This window comes from Phaseolus vulgaris, chromosome 1 (assembly GCF_000499845.2).
Source record: "Phaseolus vulgaris cultivar G19833 chromosome 1, P. vulgaris v2.0, whole genome shotgun sequence".
Lineage (NCBI taxonomy): Eukaryota > Viridiplantae > Streptophyta > Magnoliopsida > Fabales > Fabaceae > Phaseolus > Phaseolus vulgaris.
In genome coordinates, this window is record NC_023759.2 from 9,604,097 (window position 1) to 9,615,048 (window position 10,952).

At 29.4% G+C, this 10,952-nt stretch overlaps 1 protein-coding gene across 1 annotated transcript; it reads left to right on the forward strand.

Annotated features, from left to right (window-relative positions):
* The first annotated feature begins 2,424 nt into the window (after positions 1-2,424).
* LOC137813521 (NAC domain-containing protein 2-like) lies at positions 2,425-3,882 on the forward strand. Its single transcript, XM_068615835.1, has 3 exons — positions 2,425-2,669; positions 2,749-3,023; positions 3,259-3,882. Exons 1-3 carry the CDS (start codon positions 2,507-2,509, stop codon positions 3,634-3,636), a joined length of 816 nt encoding a protein of 271 aa, XP_068471936.1. The 5' UTR covers positions 2,425-2,506; the 3' UTR covers positions 3,637-3,882.
* The last annotated feature ends 7,070 nt before the right edge of the window (positions 3,883-10,952 follow it).

Here is a 10,952-nt window from a genome sequence, read left to right on the forward strand (position 1 = left end):
TGATGAACATAATCCACTGGCACAATGAGTGAGGAGCATAGGCGCTATTGTAGTGGGAAAGAGTGAAGATGGATAAAAAGTGAAGTGTGTAAGAGTGAAGTAGGAGCAAAAATGAAGTCTGTTGCCAAATGAGTGCGTGGAATTTTAAAACCCTAAAAAATGAATGCGCGAAATTTTTAAAACCCTAAAAAGTAACGACGGTTCCTTTCCAAAACCGTCCTTATTTTCGCTGAACCTGAAAGTAACGACGGGTCCTCCCAAAAACCGTCGTTATAAATGTTTTCGTTTGTTTTATAATTACAAGATTGCCACCATTTTTTTTTAACGATGGTTTTAACTAAACCGTCTTTATATAGCGTCGTTACAGTGATATTTTGAACTAGTGAGACTTTGTGTATCCTTCTTAATAGACTACATCTAAACTACTTTTCTCTTAAAGACTTTGTTTAAGCTTCTTAGACATACATCTAATGCTTTATTATGCTTTATCTAGTCATTTGGCTCTATTAATTTTAACACTAAATAATATTGGTAGATACATCAAAATATCAAAATATGATATTATCTATTATTATTATATACTATTATTATTATGGTTATTATTCTCGTGTAAGGGTTGGGGCCTGGAGAACTATTGAGAGGATACGTTTTCTTCCTTCCTGTTGGTCGATCGTATTGCTCTCCAACCTCCTCTGCTCGTTACTCACCCTCCTTTCGTATCCTCGATCTTCTCGCAAACACCGAATGGGGGGTACCTGCAAAAGGCACTCTGACGCTCAAGTCAGCAAAAGGGGTCGACACTCGGTTGTCAGAGTACTGTAGATAATGACGTACATGTTTCTTAGAATGTGAGCTATTTATATTACCTGTGGTGGGCTTTTCTTGTTGGGTCAGGTTAAGGGGTTGGATCGTGTTTAAGGCTGAGTTACCTAGTTCCTAATCAAGGATTAACATTGCTGACCTCGATTGGACATAATTGGACTTGAGCTATCTGTCAGCATGACGGATGCGTGCTTTGGCTATGTTCGATTGGTCTGTCATTGGGGTATGAGATATTACATCGATCATGCGGCCCTCACCGATACAGTTATTATTATTATGGTTATTATTATTATTATAAAAATTATGGGTATTTGTGGGAAAAGTTTCATATGTATACTTGCATATATAAGATAGCAAAACATGGCTATGTTCAACAAAAACTTCGTAAACCATCACTCACGTGAAAATATGTTATAAGCTTTTTGTACTTAATGCAATACCTATATGAACTTTACATTCACATTTTGATGATTGTCTCTTTTCTTGTTCTTTTTCTTGTTTTTTTGGATGTTATATGATTTTCAAAGCGGTTCTGTCACGATGACAAAAATATCATGTCTGCTTACGATTTCATTTTGTTTGATAACTCTACGTTTTGGAATTGAAAACCCCTATTAATATACATATCTCTTAGAAAAAGGCAAATGCTTCTTCCTCATTAAGAAAAATCTGATCAAGAAAAGGAACAATGTTTATCTGCTCTAAACTTCCATCTCTATCAACTTTCTTAATCTACATCTTCTACAATATTCATTCAGATAAAAAAAATCCTCTCATTGCTACTCATTTCTTTGATCATCATCATTATGAGATAAAATTCATATTCATTTATATTATAAAATATTTATATCTCTAATAAATGTGAATGTCCAACAAACTCTTCTACAATTAATAAAAAGGAAAAAAAAAAGTTTGTAAGGAAAACATAGAATTTATCATCAAAAGATATTGTGTTTTTTTATCGTCCATTCCTTCTTTCTCGGCAACAAAGACTAATACATCTAAATTTGGCATGCCTGAAGCATTATTTATTATTCAGCGACTGCTAGTATATTCCTAACATTGAACGTGATTGTGAATACAGTGAAAGTGCAGGTACCTTTTTACTACTACTTTTAATATAACATCAATATAAATTAAGAGTGATAAAGTAGCAGGTCAAAACCGATCGTAAATAATAATATATTACAAATTAAGTTTTAATTATTAATTATAATAAAATAATTTAGTATGTAAAGGTAATAATTATCTTAATTTAATTTATCAGTAATTAAATAAATGAGTAAGGTTAAATTAATCTTAAAATATTTAAGAAACACAATTTTTAGTTTATTTAAATAATGTTATTTCTATTTATAAGGCCAAATTAATTTAAAACATACCGTGAGTGCGCAGAGAGGATGCGAATCCCTAGGAAGACAGAGGGGTAGGTCCGAACCGACAGCATTACACGACGCCCCACTCCAAACCAAACTAATGTCGTAAGCAGTGACTAAACTTCTTGCTGTGACTTCTGGACACGCACGCACCACACTTCAACACTCGACACGTGTCCTTCCTCCTCACCATCCCAACCCAAACCCTACCCTATCCTCACCCTATAAATTCCCCTCTCTCCCTCACGCTCCGACTTTCAAACGCCGCCACCACATAATTTTCCGATTATTCTCTTTCAGCAAGACCAATGACCGCACCGCAACTTGACTTTCCCCCGGGATTCAGATTCCACCCCACAGACGAAGAACTCGTCGTTCATTACCTCTGCCGGAAATGCGTCAACCAACAAATCACCGTTCCCATAATCGCCGAAATCGACCTCTACAAATACGACCCTTGGAATCTCCCAGGTAAATTTCAAATTCAAATTACTATTATTTTAATATTTTAACTGTGAAATGATTAAATAAGGGTTTTTATTGTGTGCAGGAATGGCGTTGTACGGAGAGAAAGAGTGGTATTTCTTCACGCCGAGGGAGCGGAAGTACCCGAACGGTTCGAGGCCGAATCGGTCCGCGGGAACCGGGTACTGGAAAGCAACTGGAGCAGATAAACCGATTGGTAAACCGAAACCGGTTGGGATAAAAAAGGCGTTGGTGTTTTACGCTGGAAAAGCGCCCAAGGGAGAGAAAACAAACTGGATCATGCACGAGTATCGTCTCGCAGACGTGGATCGTTCCGTTCGCAGAAAAAACAGCTTGAGGGTGGGTATATATACTAATACACCCTCTTTCTCTCTCCATTCCCTACCTAAAACTACTGTTTTGCCCTTTAGTAAATGCTACTGCTGCATTGGTTCACACATCAAGAAGTTTCGGATTACGATAACTTGATACAAACGAATCACGAGAAAAATAAAATAAGATAAAATAAGGGATATTAAAAATTAGAAAGAAAGAAATTGATGAGAAATGTGTGCACATGGTTCTGATTTTGCAGCTGGATGACTGGGTGCTGTGTCGCATATACAACAAGAAAGGCGCGGCGGTTCAGAAGCAACCACCGCTCAAAATTGAGTGCTTCGAATTGGAGGACAAGAAGCCGCCGATTGCGCAACCCTACGCGGAGGCCACAGAGGCGGACTGCATGTACTTCGAGGCGTCGGACTCGGTGCCGCGACTGCTGACCACGGACTCCAGCTGCTCGGAGCAGGTGGTGTCGCCGGAGCTGGCGAGCGAGGTGCAGAGCGAGCCCAAGAGGAGAAACAGCGAGTTTACGTACAATTACGTGGATGCCACTCTGGCGTCGGAGTTCCATAGCGCGAATCAGATGTCGCCGCTGCAGGATATCTTCATGTACCTCTCCAAACCGATGTGAGAGTAAAATTAGGCGCCAAGACGACGCCGTTCGCGTGCGTATGAACGCACGCATCGATTTTTGCGGTGGCTGCATCGCGCGGAAGCACGAGACAAGTGATGGAATGTCCGTGAGTGCGCCCGTGCTGGTGTGCAAGGTGATATTATCAAAACAAAACAAAAAAAAAATGGTTTGTACATGATGAATTATAAGTGTATTAAATTAATGAAATATTAATACAATATAGTACTAATGTGGGGTTATTAATGATACTTAGTTAATGATGTGTTAATAATTTAATGATTTAATACACTAAAAATGATACATTGATTTGTTTGTATGAGGATGGCAATTGTTGGTTGGGGAAGAATGGTAGAAGTGAAAGGTGAGGGAGGTGCAGCCATTATTGGGTTGGTGAGAAATGTATGGTTAGGCATATAAATCCAGTGGTGAATGTTGGGCTTATGTTCAACTTTTAGGAAAGTAAACTATACATTAAGCATAATGTACATGTGATTATTATGACAACCAATAAGGTAATTAAACCTTATTTACACATAATTAAAAATAAAAACTTCTCTCTTTTTAGTATTTTTTTATAAAACCAAAATATAATTTTTTTCTCTCTATCCCATTCAATATTTCTTTATTTTTTTATGGAAATACAAATTATTTTTTTATTTTATCCTTGATAATATTTTAAAGTTACGGTACAAAATTAATCACAATGTAAAAAGAAGAAGAAAAATTAAGAATAATAAAGAAAATTAGAAACATAAAAGAAAGTAACAGAAGTGAGAACAGAGTCTCATTTACATTAAAGAAAAATAACTACCCATGTTTATTTACAATAAGTGTTTAAAATATTTTATTCTTCTATATAAACAAATTCTTTATTCTAACATAATTTTAATACAATATATAATAAAAATATATTTAATTATTTTTTAATAAACAAATCATATATAAAATAAAAGTAATATGTATGTGTATTATTAGACAACGTAATAAAATATACGGATATAAAACCTGACAACGTTTGTATATTTGCTTTTTTCTTTTTCAGTAATAATAATAGTTATTATGATTATGATAATTCACTTAATGTTAGTATTATTATCTATGTCAAATTTTGCATAGAGTCTTATATGAACCATGGTAATAATTTGTGTTTCAGTTTTCAAAATAAAATTTACACTTAATTTTTCTATTAATTGCATAATTATTTTAGTAGGTTTTTGTCTTTCATATTAAACAGGAAGAGTGATTTAGAAAGTTAAGTTTAATTTTTAAGGATTGATAAGAGAGTTGAAAATATTGAATAGATTCTCCAATACTGTTAGTAAAAATTAGAGAATTTATAAAGTATATGAATATTAGTAAATTGTAGGAATAAGTAAGTACTTCCTACGAGATTAATTTATATAGTTGATTATTCAGTATGTAATTTCTATTATTATTATTATTATTATTATTATTATTATTATTATATAAATTGTTTAAATAATAGATAAATATTTTGTTATTTACTTCTAGTTATAAATATATCTCTAATATCTAGATGTCTAAGTATATAAGTTTCACAAATTCAAAATTATACATGAAATACAAGTTAAAAGAAAATTATTAAATAAAAATTAATTTTAGATACTAAAATAATTAATCATTACATTAACTAAATTAAAATTACATTAACTAAATTAAAAGTTATTTTATAAACTAAAAAATTATTAATTTTTAAAATAATTTTTATTAATAATAAAATTTATAAAGTAGTTTCTAAATTGATATTTAACTATTAACTAACAAGATTTTAACTATTAATTACTTATGTTCTGAATTAATCTCTAAAACTATTAACTTTTTAGAGACTAATAGAGACTAATTTAGAATATCAAATATTAGTAGTTAAAACTTTGATAACTAATTTAAATATTTATTTAAAAATTATTTTATAATATTTTATTAATAATAAAAATTACATTAGATTTAAATAATTTTTTAGTCTCTAAATTAGTATCTAATTTAATTAATATAGTGACTAATTATTTTATATTTTTAAATTTAGTTATTATTTAATGATTTTCTTATAGTGGAGTTTTAGTACTTATTAAATATCAACTTGGAATTAAATATCAACTTGGAGTAATTAGTTTTAAGATTGTATTTTTACAATATTTTTTGAGGTTGATGCTTTGTGACCTTAAATTTTAAGAAACTAAGTTTATTCGGTATTTCAAGTCAATATGATGTGCTTCATAATAGTGTGATTTTCAATATAAATTAATAAGAGATTATCAACATTAATATTGGGGTTTTACATCTTTGACGATTAATGTTTCACCTTTTTGTACCATGTTATTCTAGGACATGACATTTAACTCCCGTTAATTTGTTTCTAAAACTGAAATGTTTTAACTGCTCGTTTTGATTTATATTAGAACATAGCTTTCTTACATTATTTCCTCTTCATTCTACCTTTTTTTTAAGCTTTCATGAGAGCATTTAGTATTTTTCGTCACCATTCATCGTCATTTTTGTCTAGGTACATTTCTAATGGTTTCTTCTTCTTTTTTCTGATTCTTCTAGCGAAAATAACCTTTTAGTATGTAAAGTGTTTGTTATCATTGGATACTAGTTATCCTTTAGTCCTATGGACTTTTTTTTCTTAAGAAGGGAATGTCGTAGAAGAAAATCCTTCTCTTCCTTCCTTTAATGCCAACATAATGGTTATCAGCGTTGGCTAGAATAGTCGTGGCTAGCTCTTTAAGAGTGAACTCACTCTAATGAAGTGTCTGAGCCAAATGTTGTCAAGAGGAAAAGGAAAAACAAATTTCCCAAATTCTCAATCCCTAGCACTTATGGGTACTTGGGGAAGTTATAACTTATATCCTTCCAATTTTACCTCTAGGGACTTTGTAAAAAAGTTTGTTTTGTCTCTCAACATATGCTCTAATACTATGTCCAAGTTTATTATGATTGAGACTTGTAATGTTGATGATAGGGTTTGACATGAAACCGAGCACTAATTGTGAGATTTTTAATTTTGTGTACGAGTTATTCTTTAAAGAGTTTGACATTCTCTTTCCTTTTTTGAATGTAGAAGAGATGCGTCTTTGGGGATTTTACCTAAGTTATTCATATACTACATCAGGGGAAGCTTAGTTTTTGTTTGAAAAAAATACGTGACTGAGTGGTTATCAATCTACCTTAACCTAAACTTTTGAAGGTTATGTTGTGAAGTCTTAAGTCAAAGGTGTTGTTGATCTTGAAATCACTTGTAATATATGGAAAGAAATTCCTATACTCAACTATGAAGGTGTGCAAGTCAAAAAAGATAATATTGGGGCTACTAAGAACTTCAATAAATTACAATATTTCAAAAGTTGTGTAAAGAAATATTTTGCCTCAATCAGGGATTTTCACGCTAGAAGACTTAAACTTGAAGAATGATGATTGGCTTTCATTGTTGCTTAATAGATAACACCTAGGGAAAGTAATCATGTTATGGTGAAGAGGAACATGTTTTAATTTACTACATTCATAACAGGATTAAGATTAATTTAATTTATGTCATCAAAAATCACATCCTAAAATCCAAAAGATTGTCAGATTATAAATTTTCTTTTGTTTTGTTGATATCTAAGTTTTTGATCCATTTTAGAGTAAATATTGAGGGAGAGCTATTTGAGGTGATTAAAATCACAATGAAATCACCGATGTGACACTTCATAAAATGTGATCATTAGATGAGCAAAGATAATGAAGATGGCTCTACTGCATCAAAAACTAATAATGCTGATGAAGTTGGTCCCAACATCACAAACTAATCAAGACATTGACATTATTGCTAATATAATGATTCTTATTTTTCACCTATTGATCGTGGTATTCCATTATCACCTTTTGAGAATATGTTGTTGATAAGGATAGACACTATGACCATTGACCAAAAAGATCCCTATTAGTTATGTGTTACAAATTTTCTATATTTAGATGATTCAGGATATAATTAATAAACTCAAATTTGCTAATGACAATTAGGATTCACATTTCATTTCTTTAAGTGTGTTGTTACTTTTATTTCTTAAAAAATTTCGGTTTGTACTTTTTAAACTACATTTTGTGTTTTCTACTTTATTTCAATAAGGGAAAATTATCTTAACTATGTTTAACTAGTTGTTTTTCTGCTTTATATTTGTGTAGTGTGTTGCTACTAATTTTTTTTTTCTGGTTCTCTCTTGTGTATTGGTGCAGGTTATTTTAGCATAGGTCTATTACAAAGTCCACAAGACACTCAACTAAATTTTCTTCAACAAATAGAGAGAGTTTGTTTAAGTTGTTCGTATTGCAATATATTATGAGTCCACTTTTAAAAAAATTAGACAAAAAAAACTTAGTTTTGTATAAAGGGTCTGTTATATTATTTTTTTATTTATATCTCTTTCCTCTTTAAGTTTAATTTTAATTTGTTAAGAAATAGTCTAATCCATTAAAACATTTTTATCTAAAGTCCTAAATAACTATAATGAATATTTTAATTGATTACTATATCAATTTAATTAATTAATATTACTTAAAATCATAAGAGAATGTTTTAATTTATTAAAACAAGTTTTTAATATATTAAAATTTTCTATTTTTTAGAATATTTAATTAATAATTTGATTTTTTTTAGTAGTAAGTAAAATCAACAAGTTAAAATATTTAAATCTATTAAAATTGATATGATAAATTTTATATAACTATTTTTTGTAGATTTTCCAAAACATCAATGTCTGAGATTTTAAAACACATTACATTAATTTAAAAGAGTTATTCTTCTCATTTTAATTTGTTCTCTTGGAATTTTTTTTTGTATTCTTGAGATTAAACATATCTCTCTCCCCCTCCCTCTCTCTATATATATAACAAAACTTTCTTGGAAAGGAACTCCAATGCCAAATGTGAGGAAAAAAGTGAGGAGGAGTGGAGTGTAAAATGTGAGTGGTGGCTGATGCAAAAGAAACTCAAGCAAGGGAAAAGGGCTGTCGACATTAGATGGTGGGGTGTAAGAAGAAGGAAAAGCGCAAGGGGTGAGAAGAAATTTAAAATGGAGGACTAGGGTTAATATAGTGTTTTGAGGGAAAAGAAACGGTGAACTTAAAGAAAAAGGGTGAGAATAGCATATATCTACACAAAACCAATAAAGAATGGCCCAAATGGTTGAGTTTGGTAAGGGAAACGATTTGTTTGTTTTAACAGTGAGAAATAACATTTCAAAATCTATGCATGAGTAATAGCAGTGTTGGGGACTCAAATTGCTTTTAAAGAAAATTGTGCTTATACATTTTAACAAAAATCTCAAAGTCATAACAAATGGATTTCTTAAAACGACAAACAAATCGATCGAAAGGGTTAAATGTTTGCATTTACTAAACAATTATGAGTAATAATCAGGGTTCCATCTTGTGAAAATTTGTTACCAATTAGTCTTCTACTCCAAGAAACTAGAAAAACAAAAACATGCATTCGTTTTTATTTGTTTAGAGACAAGTGAATGATTAACATTCATGAACGTAAAAACCTTTTCGTGCCAAATAACATTCTTCATAATATTAGAAAACATATTGATCTTGTCTTAAAAGAAAAAAAAACAAGGTCAATTTTAAAATATATCAAAGTAATTATCTTTATTAAGATATGATTTATTTATTTTTATCTCTACTCTTAAAAGATTTTTTTAAAGAAAAAAATCCTTAAACTTTTCACCTTATATTTTTAAAGGGATTCCTTAAAAGCTAGATTTGGAAACACCATTCAACTGATATGAAGATCAGTAAAGTATGAAACTTAAAGGTAGACAAATGTTTGAATTTTAAATCTATGATTTTTGGTTCGAAGCAGTTTTGGGTTTACAGGTTAGAGTTCTTTAATAGTATATCACAGAATAAAAAATTATAAAAATAAAGGTGAAAAATGGAAAAACCAAGATAAAATTGATAGTATTCTACATATAACAAATAAAAAAAACAAGAAAACATATTAGTGTTAAAAGAATAATTATTGGTAAAAGGTAAAGTCTACCGTTATAAAAAAGTAAAAATAATAAGAAAACCAACATAATAGACATGGGTAATATGGTATTTTTCTTTCATAATTTATTAATTTTATAATAAATGTAAAAATTAGAATGTTTTTTTATAATGTAAAAACAAACCTAAAATTATTATTATTATATATATAATATAAAATATAGATAGGGTCAGATTAATTAATTTAAAATGAATTAAGAAATAATAGAACACAAGATCCAATATAAGTCTGGAGAATCATTGACATACATCTCTGCACACAATTCAAACCAAGTGGATTAAAAAAACAATATTATTACCAACCAAACAGGTAAAAATCACAGATTAAATTAATGAGATTCCAGATGTAAAATATGCAAACTATTCTATTTCTTTGTAGAAATAGAAAACGTTCTAAATAAATAAGGAACCCTACTTAAAAACCTACTAAATAATAACCAATCTCTCTTTTCAAAATCTTCACTTTCACATAGAAAGGAAGAGTATTATGTGCCAATATGATATCCTGAAACTAATAATGAAAATAATGAATATTTTGCCAAAATAATATCCTTATATTCTCTTCTATAATAAATCTAGATTATTAAAATAACTCTATTCATGTGACTACTTTTAGACCAAATTTTCAAATCCATAAATTAATTGCCACATTAAAAATAACACCTGATTTAGACAAATAACCAAATATAGGTAAGAATTCTAGAATCCATAAAAATTCTTAGTACAACATTAAATATTCTAATTTATGGTATCTCTCCCCTTTTGCAGTATAATATTTTCATCATATTTTGATTTCCTAAACTTTTTCTGCCACCAATTTTTTAGTTAGACCTAACTATAGTCACAGAATTAGATAATGTTATTATGGGAGATTCTAGAGACACTTCTTTATTATATAGGTGAATTCAAATTTTAATTTTATAAGTTAATTTTTAAAATTAAATTAAATTTAAAATTTATTTTTTCATATGATATCAAATTTATTTAAAATTTTCTACAAGAATAATTTATTGAATTTTATCATGTTTTATGTTTTATATTTATTTTCTTTAAAATATTTTCTTGACTTCAGTATCATTTACCAGAAAAAACAATGATATCTTGTGTTCATTAAAGTACAATTTATACATAATATATATAAAATAAATAAATAATGAATTTATATAATAAATATTGACATATTTTATTTTTAGTATAATAAAAAATTATATTTTTTATATAATAATTCTAATTACATTAATTTTATTTGAATTCTTTTAATAG

Excerpts from the sequence above, each read along its gene's own strand:
- LOC137813521 (XM_068615835.1), top strand. The coding sequence starts at position 2,507 with ATGACCGCACCGCAACTTGACTTTCCCCCGGGATTCAGATTCCACCCC. Across the intron at positions 2,670-2,748 it reads CGACCCTTGGAATCTCCCAG|GAATGGCGTTGTACGGAGAG; the intron begins GTAAATTTCAAA and ends TATTGTGTGCAG. Across the intron at positions 3,024-3,258 it reads GCAGAAAAAACAGCTTGAGG|CTGGATGACTGGGTGCTGTG; the intron begins GTGGGTATATAT and ends CTGATTTTGCAG.